The 18,672-nt window shown below is 34.6% G+C and overlaps 1 protein-coding gene across 3 annotated transcripts in view; it reads right to left on the bottom strand.

Annotated features, from left to right (window-relative positions):
* Positions 1–18,672, bottom strand: part of LMBRD2 (LMBR1 domain containing 2) — a 47,693-nt gene that overhangs the window by 23,635 nt on the left and 5,386 nt on the right. For all 3 annotated transcript variants that reach the window (XM_057709324.1, XM_057709325.1, XM_057709326.1), the window contains exons 2-8: positions 14,599–14,828; positions 14,249–14,346; positions 12,881–12,976; positions 9,766–9,933; positions 8,630–8,840; positions 2,323–2,397; positions 149–262 (exon numbers count right to left, since the gene is read on the bottom strand). In XM_057709324.1, the coding sequence (XP_057565307.1) occupies positions 149–262; positions 2,323–2,397; positions 8,630–8,840; positions 9,766–9,933; positions 12,881–12,976; positions 14,249–14,346; positions 14,599–14,772 (936 nt within the window). In that variant the 5' untranslated portion in view covers positions 14,773–14,828. The remainder of the gene's footprint in view (positions 1–148; positions 263–2,322; positions 2,398–8,629; positions 8,841–9,765; positions 9,934–12,880; positions 12,977–14,248; positions 14,347–14,598; positions 14,829–18,672) is intronic.

Raw genomic sequence — 18,672 nt, 5'->3', positions numbered from 1 at the left:
AAAACAAAGTTAAAACGCCTCAAAGAATAATGGTAAGGACAGGATCAAAGGAAGTTTCTGATACACATTCACTCAAAATTCCTTTTTGGGGGCAGTAATTATAAATCTAACTAAAATCATCAGAAGGTAAAAGGCTACATAAAGTTACCTGTTTGTGTAGTTTTACCAGACTTTTTTCACTTGGATAGGTATTATGCTTCTCATCAAAATCTTCATAATCATCCATGTTCCTACCCATTTTTTCTTGATACTCTACAGGGCACTAAAAGGAACAAGTAGACTTTTAGAAATTTTATTTGCAAAAAGAAAGAAATTTTATTTTTATTAAAAATCTTTCATTCTTGAGCATATCTAATTTTCTCACAAATATCTTCAAGATTTGGAGTCATCTACCCTACTATTAGTCATTTATTACCTCTATGAACTTGGCAAGTTAGTTAATCTCCCTGACTAGGTCTCAAAAGGTAGCAAATATAAGAGAAATGATTAGAGAACTGATTCTCATGACTACCATCTCAGCCAAAAGAAGCACTGGCTAATAATTAGTATAATAGATTTAAAATACAGGAAAATAACTGGACAGCCATATGCAAAAAAAAAAAAAAAATGAAACTAGACCACTACTGCACACCATACACAAAAATCAACCCAAAATGGATTAAAGACTTGAATGTAAGACCTGAAACGATAAAAATCCCGGAAGAAAATATGGGCAGGACGCTCTCTCACATCGGTCTTAGCAATATCTTTCTAGATATGTCTCCCCAGGTAAGGGAAGCAAAAGCAAAAATAAACAAATGTGACTACATCAAACTAAAAAGCTTCTGTACGGCAAAGGAAACCATCAATAAAATGAAAAGACAACCTACCAAATGAGAGAAGGTATTTGCAAATGATATATCCAATATGAGGTTAATATCCAAAATATATAAAGAACTCATACAACTCAACAATGAACAAACAACCTGACTGAAAAATGGGCAGAGGAGCTGAATGGATATTATCCAAAGAAGACATATAGGTGGCCAACAAGTACATGAAAAGGTGTTCAACATCACTAATTATTAGAGAAATGCAAATCAAAACCACCATGAGATTATCACCTCATACCTGTCAGAATAGCTATTATCAAAATGACAAGAAATAAAAAAGTGTTGGTGAAGATGTGGAGAAAACAGAACCCTCATACACTATTGGTAGGAATGTAAACTGGTGAAGCCACTATGGAAGACAGTATGGAGAGTCCTCAAAAAATTAAGAATAGAACTACCATATGATCTAGCTATTCCACCTCTGGGTATTTATCCAAAGAATATGAAAACACTAATCTTAAAAGATATCTGCACCTGCATGTTCACTGCAGCATTATTTACAATAGTCAAGATAAAGAAACAACCTAAGTGCCCATCAATGAAGGAATGGATAAAGATGTCACACACACACACACACACACACACACACACACACACGGTGGAATCCTACTCAGCCATTAAAAAAAAAAGATAAAATTTTGCCATTTGTAACAACATGGATGGACCTTGAGGGTACTATGCTAAAAGAAATGTCAGATAAAGACAAATACCATATGATTTAACTCATAAGTGGAATATAATATAACATTGTACACACAAAACTCATATAACATTATAAATCAATGTTACCTCAGTAAAAAAATAAAGACTTACATACAAGTCTTTAAAAATAAACTAAATACAGGAAAAGGAACAGTTCAGTGCTTCTGCAGTTGCAGAGAAGACTACTGGGGAACTCATTTCTGGAATAATCATTTTTGGAAGTGTATGAATACCTCTAATTCAATACCAACGCATCAAAACCTTAATTGTATGGTTTCTTATTAAATACCTGTATTAACTATCCCATGTCATTCATTTTATGAAATATGAAATATATTGTAAAATACCATGTTCAAAGGTGATTAAACATGATTATTGAGGACCTACTTTATTTTCTTGCAGGAGATATGCCTTTAGTGACCACATTTAATGACACTTTTACAACCTATAAAGGTCCATCTCCATCACTGTGTCACGGCAATCATTTTAAAGTATTTAACAAAACCTTTATAGCCACATTTCAATGGAAAATACTGCCAATAAATACTGTTAAACTTACAATAACAAAAGAACAAATTCTATGTACAAATTACTGTGGGTTTATGGTTAATATTGTCATGAAAATGGAAAGGAGTTGGAAGACTTCAATCATAGGCTGTTCACATACTTCTCTGATGCTTTTATTACAATGTCATATTATGTAAATTCATATTTCAAAAGAAAATAGATGAGAATATTATTTAATTACCTTTTTAAGTATTGTGTCAACACACTTTCTCAGTGGGTGGTTATACTTGATGCTCTCATTCACTTTACGAACTTCCTATAAAAGAATACGAGAAATAAAAATATTTCCATTACTGTAGATTAGCTATTTCAGATCAGGATGCTCTAGGTATTGTATTTATTCTCACAAGTTTAGTTCCAACCCAAATTACTCAGCATATCATATAATAAAGTTCCATTCTCTGAATAAAAGTTCTTAGGAATACAAATAAAAACACAGTATTATAGAACAGCTATACCTATACCCTCACACTTTTTATAACTTTCTAGATTCACTGCCTTATCATTTGCTTACTTGGTAGTACACAAAGATGAATAAACATAATAAAAAGTTATGAAGGATCAGGCAAACTACAATTTTAAAAGAACAGGATATGTTCCTCCATCTTGCTCCTCAAGCTCAATTATCTCACTATCTAAAATACAGCAAAGAGACCAGAGGAAGCAGAACAGGATAAAAATGTCACAAAGCACCTGCTCCTTTCCAATGAGAGAGTACTTTACAGCAGTCACAACTAATGATCCATTCCACATTTTTAAAATTAAGAGTTCACTATACGCCAGCACTGTGCTAGATGTAAGGTCACCACAATCCACAATGGAGGGTGAATGGGAAGACATGGTGTTATAAATCTTTCACTAAGATTACAGTGTGGTGATGAGATAATTAAATCTACAATTTAATGCACATGAAAGGCATAAAGCGGTTAGGGAAGGGAATCTTTAGAACGAGTAGTTCTCAAAGAATTACAATACTCTATAATATTACTGAAAGTTTTGAAAAGTTGGAACCACAGTTCTAAGAAGAAGAAACAGCATGTTCAAAGGCCAGGAGGCAAGAGTGAAGCAACCAGGATGTTAAAAAGAACACTCTGATTGTAGGGCAGAGAATGGTCCTAAGGGATGTAAAACTGGGGGGCAGGGAAACCATAGGGAATATAGAAAAAGTTGTAAAAAAACATAACATACATGGAAAAAAAATCTCTTTCATATATGGAGAGCTCTTAAAAATCAATAGAAAAATGGGAAGATACAGAAGAATGCAATAGGCCAATAAATACCTGAAAAGATATTCAATCTCACCAAAAAAAAAAAAGAACTACAAATTTTTAAAATGAGGACAGTTTTCTTGTAAAGTTAAAAAAACTATTATGTAATGAAGTAAGATTGTGGGGGAAAAGGCCTCCCTATACACAGTAAAATGTGATATAACCTATTTGGAATATAATTTAGCAATAGCCATCAAAATTTAAAATATGCAGACCCCACGAATAATCTGTAGCAACAGACACTACTCCTGTCACAGAGCTTAGCTTAGTGAAGAAAACAGACATTATTCAAATAGAAATGGTGTGAAAACTGATGTATAATCTAGTGTGAAAGACTTTCTGATGAACTGATTATTTAAACTGAGTTAAAAGGTAAACTGAGGATAGGAGTTGGCCAACCAAAAGAAGGAGCAAGAATATTCCAGACAGAGGGACAGCATGTATGAAGGCCTCTAAGCGGAAGCAAACAAGGAGTTTTGGTCAAGTGAAAGGAGTCCAGCGACTAACAGGAAAGGAGAGTAAGGGCCTGAGTTGTGCTTGATCAGGCTGAAGAGTAAGAGCAAAGTATTCCAGAAGGTCTTAATAACAGTATTCCAGAAGGTCTTAATAACATTTTGAGGTCAATGAGTAAGGCCTAAAAACAGAATGACAAAACTTGGGTTTTTAAAAGGTGCTTGAAGCATCATTACGTTACAATTTTCCATTTCTCAGCTACCTTAAAGTTTTATTGACTAGTTAGCATAACTTTGAATATAAACTATATAGTCTGATTATATATTATATATGAAAATCATATTTCTCCTCTAAATTCTTTAGCATATTAAACAAAAGTAAGTACTGAAACATTGATATTTGCTATATCTTATAAATTTAAGTTTCCTTCAAAAATTTGTAGTTTTTATAAAGTGCAGAAAGTATTTGAAATAACAGCTTATTTTCTTCACATAAAATAACTTTGAACTGTCATTATTGTGACTAATCAGTTCTTTACCAGACAAAATATGTCAAGTCAGACTAAAAGGCAATTTTCAGTGGAAATAAGTAGCTATTTCTTTCTCTCCAAAATCCTCTACCTTAAAAAATGACAGCAAGTAGAGGTGACCTCTGGCCATCTAGCAAAAATTCCTTTTGAATGGTTTGACATGGCTTGTAAGTTTTATTATGCTTCAAAGAAAAGACACACAGGTGTATACACTCACTCCATAAAAGACCTATCATAAAACACTAAACTGGTTTTTATAAAACTGCATTTGGAAGATTTTAGATAGCTGAAAAATATAACTAATAATTACCAAAAAAAAAAAAAGTGATTGTGATCTGTTAAAGGATGTATTCAAAACCAGTGTATTTTAAATGTTTTCTCTCAAACTAAGTTATCAATATTCTCGTTCCATGCTTTTTTCTGCACCCCTCCATCAGACTGATTACACAGGATCACGTTTCCGCCCTGCATGCAAGGTGTCAATGATTCCTCACTGCTTTCAAAATACTGTCTGGACTTTTCAGTCTGACATTCAAGACCCTGCTATCTGGCTACCTATCTTTCAAACCTTACAAACTTTATCTTTTATCTTATGCTTAATTAATTTGGTTTTAAAACCTCCTGATACCTGACCAGAATGCTGTCAGCTATGAAAATTCTATCCATTCTTCAAGGCCCAGGTCCTATTTCACTTTCTCCATTTCACCTCCTCCTCTGATCACTACTCAAAAGTGAAACTTCTCTACATTAGAATATGCATTAATATCAGTTACACTGTGTTTATCATTACTGTGAGGGACTGTACAATTTTCTACTCTAGACAGTTAGTATCCTAATGGCCAGTTCCACATAGCACTTAATTAAGGGCAGGAAGACACTAAGTATTTATTAAATAATGAAAAAACTTTCTCCACAAGTTTATAAATTTTCAGACGTTCAGAAAAACAGGAAGGATCCCAAATTCCCCTGAAATATATGGTCAAAGAAATTCATACCTGATAAATCAAGCATTTTTTGGGGGGGGGTGGGTGGGTGGGAAAGGGCTAGAGTTCTACTATGTACATAGACTTGCTGCTATTTTCAAAACATTCATTAAGAGTGGTTTCTTGCCATATAAAAATGGATCAAATTAACATTTTGTACACCTTAAACTGACACCATATTTTATGTCAGATATATTCAATTAAAAAAAGAGTGGTTTCTTATTTATATGGAAAAATATCTCTTATCTAAATTTTTTAAAATCCCTCACACCTTAACCCTACACTAAAATAGCAAAGAAGGCATTAATCCAGTTCTTAATTTTCCACATCCTATTTCAAAGTAGAGGACTTAAGTAAGAACAACAAAAAAATCTATCTTTATTCAGACACTGAAGATTCCTCCTGGCAAAATCCAGATCTAGAATAATAAACTGCATTTAATTTACACTTGGTCAAGGAATTTTGAGTGATATGGTGAAATCCATATTCCTTAAATCTGAAACAACTGAATTTAATACCAACTTTTGAGGGGAACACTATCAAATTTAAATGATCTTCTTTTAATTACTTTATTATCAAATATAAATTTTCAAATATTTTTTCAAAAAATTCAAAATTTCAAATATATCAAATATAAAAAATATCAAATATAAATTAACTTCTTTTGAAAAGTGTAATGATATCCATCACACACCTAAGGAAATGTAATGCAATATTATTTATAGGAGATTTACTCCTATATTTTGAATCAATGTCTTCTGCTACAGTTCTTAACATTTTGTAAATAAATGCTGAAACCTCAACATAAAAGTTTTCAACACAACTGAAGAATCAGCATTCATTTTTTTGCCCATTTATTCATTCACTTAAAAATGGTTGCTGAGTATCTAAGAATCTGGAAGACCAAAGAAGGTGATACGGGTTGAACTGTGTTACCCCCAGAATCATATGTTGATGTCTCAAGCCCCAGTACCTCAGAATGTAATCTTATTTGGGAACAGGGTTGTTGCCGATATAACTGGTTAAATTAAGATAAGGTCATACTAGAATGGGGTGAGCCTCTACTCTGACTGATGTCCTTATAAAAAGAGGAAATTTAGATACAGACAGGCACACAGGGAGAATACCATGTGAATATGAAGACAGAGATCTATAATACAAGCCAAGGCACACCAAAGTTTGTCATTTAACTACCAGAAGACAGAAGAGAAGTGTGGTACAAACCTTCCTATTGTCCTCTAAAGGAACTAACCCTGCTGACACCTTGATCTTGGATTTTTAGCCCCCAGAGCTCTGAGACAATAAATTTCTGTTGTTTAAACCATCCAGTTCATGGTACTTAGTTATGGCAGCCCCTGGAAACTAACACAGAAGGCTTCCCTGAAGAATCTTCTCGTGTTAAGATCTGCAAATGAAGCAGGAATTAGCCTAAGAGACTGGAGAAAAGAGCGTTCCAAAGGTTTGGGAAGGGCATATTCAAAGACAGAACAGAGGCAATGAATGTAACAGTTAAGAGTCGGGGTCAGCAAACCAGATCCAATCAGGCCCACCCTCTGTTCTTGCCTGAACATATCCATCGCTCATTCACTGATATGTTGTCTATGGCTGCTTTCATGCTCCGATGACAGAGCAGTTGCCACAGAGACCATATGGCACAGAAAGCCTAAAATATTTACTATCTGGCCCTTAACAGAAAGTTTGCCAATCCCTGTTAAAGCATGAACTAGCGTCAGATTGCCTGGCTCTATCACTCAGTAGCCGTGTGAACATGGGAAACTTACCGTCTCTGTGTCTCATTTTCATTTATAAAACAAGGATAAAAAAAAACTCCCTTATAAGGTTGTTTTGAGAATTAAATGCATTAATATATACAAAGTGCTTAGAAAGTCATCGGCAAATATGTAAGTCTATGTACTTGTTTGCCTAGATTCTTATTTGCTATTATCATCACCCCTGTTAAGTTTGAGGAACCAAAGCTGACCAGTGTGGGGAAGACAGAGGCTTGAAATGAGAGAGAGCTAAATACGGGCCAAATCATCTTCTGGTAGAGGCCACATTACAGGATTTTGGAGTTTACTCTAACATGAATGAAAGCCTTCAACATAAGGTTTTAAGCCAAAGAATAACATTATTGGAATAGCATATCCTCCCAGAAGAGCAAAATTTGAGGTGACTGCAATCTTATTTAAAATCAACAATCAAATTATTAAACAGCAAAATTTATAATTTGTTGTATTTTGTGAAGTTGGTTCAAGTCATAGACATTTTACAAGTGAGTAAAATGAAATGCCTTATTAAGACTACAGACAGAAAACAAAACTTAGGGATACAAATTCCCATGCATATTAGTCTCTAAAGAGGTTTCCAGACGTGGTGGGATTACTTTGGGTTAGGCTTTCAGGAAAAAGCGTCCTGTACTCGCTATTTTCACTTTTGCTATGTCATGGTGACCACATAACTTAACATCTATCTGTGAAACTTTTGAGTCTTAATTTTATTTTAATGCTTTCATTTAATTAATTAATTTGTTTATGTATTTATTTATGCATTTATATATTTATCTATTTATTTATTCATTGGCTGCATGGGGTCTTCATTGCTGCACATGGGCTTTCCCTAGTTGTGGTGAGTGGGGGCTACTCTTTGCTGTGGTGTGCAGGCTTTTCATTCTGGTGGTTTCTCTTGTTGCGGAGCACAGGCTCTAGGCACATGGGCTTCAGTAGTTACGGCACGTGGGCTCAACAGTTGTGGCTTGCAGGCTCTAGAACACAGGCTAAGTAGTTGTGGTGCACGGGCTTAGTTGCTCTGCGGCATGTGGGATCTTCCCGGCCCAGGGATTGAACCCGTGTCCCCTTCACTGGCAGGCAGATTCTCAACCACTGCACCACCAGGGAAGTCCAGTGATCCATTTCTTAAGCTACTCACTTCCTGCATGCTGCTCCTCTACTCAACTTTTAACTATTAACTTTTAACTATTAAAAGTGACCCCAACACGACAAGCATAACCCTGCCTTGTTGACTATATTCTCCCTGCATCTTTGTCAGTTAGAAGATGGAGATGATATCTCATGAAGCTGAACTGCCAGTAAGAAGTCATTCGAATGAATGAGACATTCTTAAGAACTACAAGTCACCAAATTTTTAGTCTAAAGCTCATTAGTGTGCTAACAACAGCAATGACAAAACCAACAGTGTATCCAAAAGGAGATACACACAACTTGATGACTGCGGACTATAAGGTTTAAACTTGCTTACCTCCATGACATCTTCTAAAGTCTCTTCTGCATCTGCTTTCTCTGTCATCAATTTGGCTGCCTTAAAGTAAGTTTTCATAAGTAGATAACCTCTTTTTGCTCCATTCCAGTATGACCGAGGAATTTCTACCAAGCCATACCCCAACAACAACACAAGAAGAAAGAGACCCCATGTATTTGCAGCAGCTATCCCAATTGTCTGAAGCTGGTTCCTAAGAAAGAGAAAATATAAGCAGATAGCTGTGATAGATAAATTTTTCTGACAAAAATGTAAAATCGAACTAACTAGTATTAAATGGTTTTTCAGAAAACAAATGCCCTACAAGATGGCCCCAATTTTATATGAAAACATTCAACCTTCAAATCCTCAGCTACTCTTTTAGTAAGAGCAGATAACATGTGTTTTAATGAAAAGTTGGAGTATGACTGCAGAAACAGACTTTAACAAAGGAAACACTGCTGCTATTATAGTTAAAATTAGAATCTAGGAAAATTCACGGCAAAAATTACCCTGAAGAAAATATATTTTTCACTAGGTGCTTTCTTATTTAATGTTAACCATGAGAAGCCTGAAAAAAATGTTAAGCCTGAAAAAAATTTAACTTGTTTTGAGGCAGACACACACAAACCCCAAGAATGCAACAGTAACGATTATCATTCCGACTCTATTCTTAAACTTTTCAGGTCTGACTCTTCACATATATTATAATAGATCACAAATATAATACAGATTTCAATTTTACTGCCATGATAAATCTAAAGTTAAAGAGAAATATGCCCTGAAATTACAGTGAGAACAAAAGAAAAATACAAGTTCCAACGAAAAAGAAATCTAGGTATTTATAGTCATACACAAAATTTGAACATCTATCAAAAAGTCATGGGAGTTAACACTTTTAACATATAGCTCTTGGACAAAGCATCAGTCCTTTGTCTAATGTGTATATTCAAAGATGTTACTCCATGTTTTCCTTCTTAGTAATATGTATTATTACGATATTCTTTTGGGGGAATCTATAAAACATATAACGGTAGGTTTCTCAATGAAATGTTTGTTTACCTGCATATGAGATAAGAATTAATTCTTAAAAATGCAAATGTACACAGAAACAATGCTAAGAACATGGTTTTTCTTACCATTCTAAGTGCAAGTGTGGGTTTACAGCTACATAAATTAAAAATGCTCCAAAAATCAGCAAGTAGGTGCCATAATAGATTGCATTCTCAATCAGTGCAGTTTTGATCTTTCCAGTAATGGAAAATCCTCCTGATCTTGCATATGACTGCATAAAAGGTAACAGAATCCTGGATGATTAGAAAAAACATAATTAAAAAACACTTGACATGTCTGTATAATCTCAAAATACTGAAAATATGTGAATCTCAATTTTAATGTGTGGTTCTTTTCATGAATAAATACGATTTTGAGTAATAATACTGAACCAAACTATAATAGATAGCTGCATATTTTTCTAATATTAGATTTTTGGGAGAGCAAATCACATTCCTGGGAGCAAAAGGAAGTCACAATGACCAACAGAGAGTACAACAGTGTGGGTGACTTACAAAGAGTCTAAAAAAAGGCCTTTAATGCTTTCACAAATAATTTAGATTGCATCCAAAGAATAAGGAGGAATCATTTTCTTTAATGGAAAGGAGACATGATCAAATTTTAGTTTTCTAAGGACTGATAAAGTTTCAACATGGAGAATGTACTCAAATGGGACAAAACTGGAACTGTTTAGAGAGGGTAAGGGGTGGTGGTGTGGTAAGAAGCAGGAGAGAAGGGTGGTTGTCAGTATACTGATTTTGAAGTAGCTAGGACAGATCCCAAAGGAGCTACACAGGAAGTAGTTGGCCAACCAGCTTCAGAGTTTGGGAGAAAGGACAGAAATACAGACAGATCTGGAGTCATCACCATATCAATGGTACTGAAATAACATCAGCATGTGAGATCTGGAAGGGGCAGTACACAGAATGAATGAGAAGGAAAGATCTGAGACTGACCACTGAGAAATATCAACTTTTAAAGGAAAGGCAGACAAACAGAAGGCAAGGCCAGCAAAGGAGGCTGAGAGAACAGTGGAGACTTATGGAAGAAAACTAAGGAGTATATGGAGTAGAAACCAGGAGAAGAAAGTATTTGAAAGTGGAGAGAGGAAACAATAGAATCAAATGCTGCCAAGAGGTCAAGTAAATTAAGAGTCTGTATTTGTGAGTGGAGAAGGGAGGATAGAAAACAGGGTTCAATGGGTCAAGGAAAGAGTAAAAAGTGAGCAAACGGAGACACTAAATGCAGACAATTCAAGAAGTTTGGCTGGGTAGGATAAACGATGGTATATTCACAAAACGGAATATACCATATTCCACTTTTCGTTTCATATACCACTTTTTCACTTCTACAGAAATGAAAAAGAAAAGAATACTGAAACATATGATACAACATAGAAGAATCTTCCAAATATGTGAGCAAAAAGAGAGAGGCAAAAAAAGTACATACTGTATACCTCCATATTTATAAAGTTAAAAGCAGGCAAAACTAATCTATGGTGATGGAGGTGAGAATCATGGTTTCCTCTGAGGAGCGTAATGACTGAGAGAGAAGTATGAGGGAAGCTTCTGGCGATACTGTTAATGTTCCATATCGTGATCTAACTGCCGATTATATGGATGTATTCACTTTGAAAGAAGTCAAACTAAACACGAACTGGGCAATTTACTGTACTAATTTATACTTTAAAAAAGTCTCTCTTAAAAAAATTCAGTTGTGATAGAAAGCTGCAGGAAGGGGGAAGATAGAAAGCTGGAAAGGGTTCGGGGGAAGATAGAAAGCTGGAAAGGGTTCGGGGGAAGATAGAAAGCTGGAAAAGGTTCGGATTTGAGAGTTCTGTTTTGTTTTGAAGGATGAGATAACTGTACATGCTTGGTTGAAATTGGAAGCTACAAGTATCGGTGACAAGAGCTGAAGGGGATGGGTCCATATTTCAGGAAGAGGTACTAACTTTAAGAGTGACTCTTCCATTCTTGGAGGAAAGGACAGAAAATATGGGTAGGTAGGTTAGTTTGTTGGTGAGAAGCTAAAAAGAGCTGCCATCTGATGACTTCATTCTTTCACTGGGAGGTAGAAAGTAAAGTCATCTACAAGGAGAGAAAGTGATTGTTTCTAGAGTGTTAGAGAGAGAGAGAGTCACAAAGGGAACAGCTGAAGTTTGCAGTGATTGGAAAGATTTGTCGTGGAGAATGAAGAGCAAGCAGATGAGAGAAACAAAGGATGAAAGTCTGGCAATGTTGAGGGCCTAGTCAAGTTCAGTGAACATGCTACAGGGGTACTATACTCTGCTGTGTGATTTTCCTCTTGTAGTGTTCACCACCTCCAGTTTTAGAGCTTTGTTACCCACATTATATCTAAAATGCTCAGTAGGCAGTGGAAAAAGTGTAAGTCTGGAGTACAGCAGAAAGACACAGCTATACTGGGTAGAAAGAAAGATTTGGAATGCATCACAGGTTAATGAAACTATGGCTATAATTAAAGTTACTCAGGGAGAGTCAGATAACAAGATGACCAAAGATAGGACCCTAAGGAACACCAACATTTAGGGAAACGGGCCACAGAAATGGAGCCCATAAAAGAAATTCAGAAGGCTGGGCTAAGCACACAGAAAGAAAACCAGGGAGGGACTTCCCTGGTGGTCCAGTGGTTAAGAATCCACTTTCCAATGCAGGGGATGTGGGTTCGATCCCTGATCAGGGAATTAAGACCTCACATGTCGCAGGGCAACTAAGCCCCCGCACACCACAACTACTGAGCCTGCGTGCACCACTAGGGAGAGGCCCGCACCGTAATGAAAGATCCTGCATGCTGCAATGAAGATCCTGCATGCCGTAAGACCTGGCACAGTCAAATAAATAAATAAATATTTTTTAAAAAAAGAAAGAAAAAAACCAGGAGATAATGATGACCTTAGCAAGACAGCAGTTTCACATAATAATGGGACTTGAAGACGGTCTAGAGAGAAGGCAATAACTAAAAGGGAAGGGCGACAAGAATTTTTGTTTCTGTTCTCTATTTCTTGTGTTTTTTTCTTTTCGTTCAAGATGTGAGAAACCTGAATGCGCAGAAAGAGAGAGGATACAGGTTTAAGGGAAAAAAATGACAAGAATAAATTCTAAAACATGAAAGTTCACTGAAAAAATAATCATTTCTTAAAATTTAGCCAAAATATCAAAAATTGTATCTTTCCCTATCACTTACCATGTTAAGAACTGTGATGTCCAATATACTACCCTCCAGAAAATTGGCATGATTCCATCAGGAATGTAACTCCATGGCTTGAAACACGGACGTTGGCTATTTAATAACAATTTAAAGCCAATTAATCATGAATGATTACTTAACATGAACTGCACAATTAATCTGTGTATGGCAAAGTTCACTTACATTCAGATTTTAAATTACTGATTCTCATTTGTAAAATTTCATAAAAAATTAAGATTCAAAGCCGACTGTCAAAAAAAAACACAAAAAGGGAACAAAATAGTTTGTTTTAAAGAGGCATGTATTTAAATTTTCAACTTTCAGTGTGTGTGTGGTATTTTTTTAGTCACTGAGTACAAATAAGACATAATGTTCTAATAGACTAATAAAGTGACAGTCTTTAAAAGCAAATGCATCCTGAAATCAAATCTCTGACTTGATTACCTTTAGGGTTGATGATTACCTTTAAAATACACATTCATCCCACTTGTGGGGTTGGTTATGGTGGGAAGAAGAGAAAGACATTAGGTGATTAATTCCTAGAAATTGGAACCCTAACTCATCAGTCACTGTAGAACATCTCCTATGGAGATAGAGGCCAGCATCTATACATAATTCTGTTTGAATTTTCTGAAGATATGTGTACCTAGTAACAGATTCTTCTAGTAATAGTCAGCCATCCTAGAGGGTAAGGCTATCCTTTCATCCAAGGGCTTCCAACACTCCACAATGGTGCCTCAAAAGGGAATAACAACTACACTTAAAATTTACCCTTATCCACCTTTGATTTAAAATAAAGAAATAAAAGCTGCATAAAGAAGCATGAAAATACTACTTAAAGCATAGGTAAAAGCTATGGCCAATATTTATTCGTTTTTGACTTGGAAGTTTGTTATGAATTCAATATAACCTTTTGATAATTTGAACCTTATTCTTGGTCTAAAACTATAATGATATCATAGGATGTGCAATATGAAAGGAATATCCTACATACAGAATAACCTCTTCATCCTTTGTTACAATTTTGTAAATTAAGGCAAATGAGAAAATGCATGTCCCACAGGGAGAGGCTGAGAGGAAAAATAGCTTTTGGAGGTCACATTCTTAGTAAGGGACTAAAAAAAAAATCAGCTCTCCAAGTACCGCATTAGCATCTTCTGAAAGGCCTTGAGTACTAATAAATATCTAAAATTTAATAGGATACAAGGTAATTAAAAGTCTATTAGCAAAGGATGAAGAAGGGAAGTGAATAGAGAATGAGGATAAACTTTTATAAATATAAAATCCAGATGGCAAAAACTGACAATTAGTAAACAAACTGCCACCTACAATATTTAAAAAAAAAAAAGAAGAAGAAGAAAGTACCTTGGAACCGGGGTAGCAGTTGTATACAATCCTGTAATGTTGCTACTCTCAGGAGGGCTCGAGTTCGCAGCAGCATGTTTGCACCGGTTGTATATTGTCTAAAGCAATGAAGGCAAGGTTTAAAAATTAAAACCAAAAAGATACCAAGTACTTAAGGGGTATTGAAGTGTATCAACCTATCTACCTAAAATTACCTTCCTGGCTATGCTTTTTAGTGATCAAATTCATATCGTAACACTTAAGTTTAAAATATAATTTTTACATACTTAGATGTCTTAAAAACATTATCTCAAACATGCTGTATGATTACAACTGCCTTTTAAATTATGAAAATCAGTTTCACCTCTTACCGTACTAACATCCAGAGGCAGTATGAAGACAATAAGAAAGCAAAGATACCAAGCTAGCAGTGTTCCAACAATCACAAGTCTATGCTGTTTCTTAAAGTCTCCATATCGATGAAGCAGGAATAGCGCCAGAAAAAAGACAAAAACAATCTCGAGTCCCAAAGCTGCACCACTCATTATTCAACGTCTGCTCTGATTAACCAGAGTAATTCACATACAGGCCTGGATCATATCTGTAAACCCCCCCAAAAAAAAGGAAAAGAAAAGAAAATCAGTGTTAACATAGGAAATGACCACTCGGAAATTTCCTAATTATATTTTTATTAATGTACTAATAAATTCTTTAGAAAACTGTCAGGCTTTACATTGGACTATGAGTAAGATGAAAAGGATAATTCTCCTCTTAAGTACTTATGTCTTATTTTTTAAAGCATAGGTTGAAAATTTCACATAAACTGTATCTTCAGAAAAAAAATATTTTAGCAAAAATCACACTAGTTCCAAAAATATTACAAAGTAAGAATACTAGATATGAACAGTTTCAATACAGTGTCACTTGGAGTTTGTTCCTTAATATTATAAGTTCTAACAGAATATTTTATATAAACACAACACTGACTGAATCCTAGGAAATTAGATATTTTGTAAAATAAAGTTTTCTAAGTTATCCATAGTTATTACTTAAGATTTTCTAAAAGAGAGGGTGGAAGACAGAAAGAGAGAGCCCATTTGCAAGTAACATTTCCTTTGTTTGAAACAGTATTTTTCTTTCTTTCCTGCTAATCTTGTCTAACTTTCAGGATCTGAAATTCTTAGTCATTTACTACTCCACAAAATATACTCATCACTTTCCATCTACCGAGTGTATATAAATCTTATTTTCTTTAAAGTTACTTCACCGATTTTATAGGCAGGAAAATTTATCAGATTATTGAAGAAGTCATATATTTGAAAATATTTTAAATTATAAATGGTGATGATACAGATACCAGAAAATGGTTTATTTGATATCTCTCTACTCTTATAAAAGAATTTAGCGTTACTAACTTAAGACAATATATGTGCTTTCCACCTCTATAAAATCAGGCATTTTTGTTTGTCTATGGTCTAATTACAATATCCCAAGGAATGAATATCTTAACATAGAGAATCAAGATTATGATGCAACCAAAGTAAGGCAGATCAATAAAATATGTCAAATTAGCAAACATTCCCCAATCAAAACCAGTTATTAAAAGAATAAAGAAAGTTTGGGTACTTTAACAGGCTAAATTTATATTTATGTAAGAAATACCACTTTATGGAATATCACAAACAAAAATCACATTTAATAAACTATTTACTTCATTATTTCTTTATATTATTGAGGTAGTGTCTTTCCATTCCTCTGAAGATTTCAACAAATATTTTCATTCTTAAATATCTAAAACTGAACCCCTTTTGTCACTCTCTACACCATATCCTACTGTATTTTTCTTCAAAGCATTTATCCACCTGATATAATGCATATTCTTTATTGTCTCCCTGTAAACACCCACCACCATACACACCCACACCCACACACACACAGACTCCATGAGAGCAGAGACTTGACTACTTTATTCAGTACTGTACCCCATGTCTCTAATACACCTCATGTCTGGCATACAGTTGCTATTCAAAAAATATCTGCTGAATGAATAAGTAAATGAATAAAAACCACTACTATTAACTTAAGTATATACACTATTTTTTATCACTTCTGACTTCAAAGGCAATGTAAAACATGTTATTGTCTCCAAAACTGATTTTACAAATACTTATTACAACTCAAAAGGTTTGAAAACTCTGCTCATTACTTAACTATTACTCAAAATTTCAAATTTCATTTTCAAAGAAAAGACTTGTGCCACCACAATATCAGTAAGACAAATCTTATTTTTAAGCCAAGAATAGATTAAGTGGTTAGGTGACAGCTCGATATAAAATATGTTGATGAAAACCACTGCCATCTCTAAGATACAGCTTTTTTAAGAAAAAAAATCATTCCATGTGAATTTAATATAACTATCATATGAAAATCTCTTTATGGTTTGACCTAGACATTTACTCTGCCTGAAATTGTTCAGTGCAAGAAACATGACAACCATAGAAAACAGAATGACTATCAGAGATTAGAAGGAAAGGCTAAGGCATGGCAGAACCAAATGATGGAATATAATTGAGGTATAAAAAATGATGTTTGTTAAGAGTATTTAGTAACATTAGAAAACTACTATAACATTAACTGAAAAACTAGATTCATGGATTTTTACATAATATGCATAAAAATAAGAATGAATGAAGAACAATGAAATATGTGGAGACATCAATAATAGGTAGTAAGATTATAGGTATAAGCAAACAGCATAATCAGTTATAAACTTGCCACTAGTTAATAATATTTTACTATAATGGTTGTTAATTTATCAGTCTGATTCATAGTCAGTACTTTTTAAAAAATTTTTCTACTCTTTTTCAAATTCTTTTCCCATTTAGATTATTACAGAATATTGAGCAGAGTTCCCAGTGCATAGTCAGTACTTTTCAACGTTATAAACGAATAAACAGAATTATAGATCCTTTATTCTAGTAGCAAAGAAATAATTTGGTTACATTTCTTCCCATATTCATCTACTATTGCTGTTGTAAAGAATTACTATAAACTTAAACAACACCCACCCACATGTCATAGTTTCTGCGGGTCAGATGTCTAGGCACAGTGTGGCTCAAATGAGTTCTCAAGATTGAAATCAAGGTGTCAGCAGGTGCTCCTTTCTGGATACTCTGGGGAAGAATCCATTTCTAAATTCATTTAGGCTGTTGGTAAAATTCAGTTTGTTATGGTTACAGGACTGAGATCCCCATTTCCTTGCTGGTTGTCAGCTGGCATTTGCCCTTAGTTCTAGAGGCTTCTTTCCAGTCTTTGCATGCAGCTTATATACTTCAGGGGGGTATTCTTGGGGGTGGTCTCTTATTCTGTTTATCACACCATCTATTTCTGTTCAAACTGAATACCTGTTGCCTTGTTATGAAACAAGGTTATGCCTAGGGGGTCTCATGAAATTAGAAATGAAATTTGGGGTTTCCCTAACCTGAGATAAGAAAATAATAGTTTTAAAGTATGTATCTTTGGGGACTTCCCTGGTGATCCAGTGGCTAAGAATCCTCCTTCCAATGCAGGGGACACAGGTTCGATCCCTGGTGGAAGAACTAGGATCCCACGTGCTGCAACTAAGACGCAATGCAGCCAATAAATAAATATTTTAAAAATATTTTATAAAGTACATATCTTTGACCTTGTACCTAATTTCAAGTGAGGAATTGTTTTTTTACAGTCCAGAATAACAGTATTTTCCAGGGTTCCTTACGAATTCCTATAGCCCGTTTTGGTTATTTCAACTGAATAATTTTCTGTTCAAAGCTAGCGGTGCCTTATTCTCCATCTGATTTAGTTACATGTATATTAAATTCATAAAATAATTATCAATTAAAATCTAATAAAAATAAAAGATTGGACAACTCAAGTTTGGCATATTAAAAAAATTCATTGCCAGGGAGGACAGCAATTTGGCAATACATAGCAAAGACCTTAAAAAAGGTGCATACCCTTTGTCCTAGCAACTCCTCTTGAAATAACTTAGAGAAAAACTGAAATGTAAACATAAAAGCATAGAAACAACTTAAATAAATGTTTATATTAAATAGCTCAGGAAGTCTTAAGAATGTCCACCAGTCTCACTGTTGTCAATTATCTTTTTGACAAAAGCAGCTAAGGGTTTCATAAACCACTAATCCTGCTAACCTAGCCATAATCTATGGGAGCAGGGATCTGTGTCTGAGTCAAGGACCATGTAACAGAAAGACTCCATTACATACAATGATTAAGGGAGCCCACAGATTCCTAGAAGAAAGGTGAGATTCAGAGGGACATTTTAGAGATGTGAATAGGGGCATGGGTGGGATCTTAGGGAGTATACATTAGAAACACACATATATGCATGGACAAATATACATCAAAATGCTAATAAAGGCTGTCACAAAGTAGTAAAGAGATGA

This window comes from Hippopotamus amphibius, chromosome 15, assembly GCF_030028045.1.
Source record: "Hippopotamus amphibius kiboko isolate mHipAmp2 chromosome 15, mHipAmp2.hap2, whole genome shotgun sequence".
NCBI lineage: Eukaryota > Metazoa > Chordata > Mammalia > Artiodactyla > Hippopotamidae > Hippopotamus > Hippopotamus amphibius.
The sequence above is the reverse complement of the archived record's forward strand: the minus strand, read 5'-3'. Positions and strand labels throughout refer to the sequence as shown.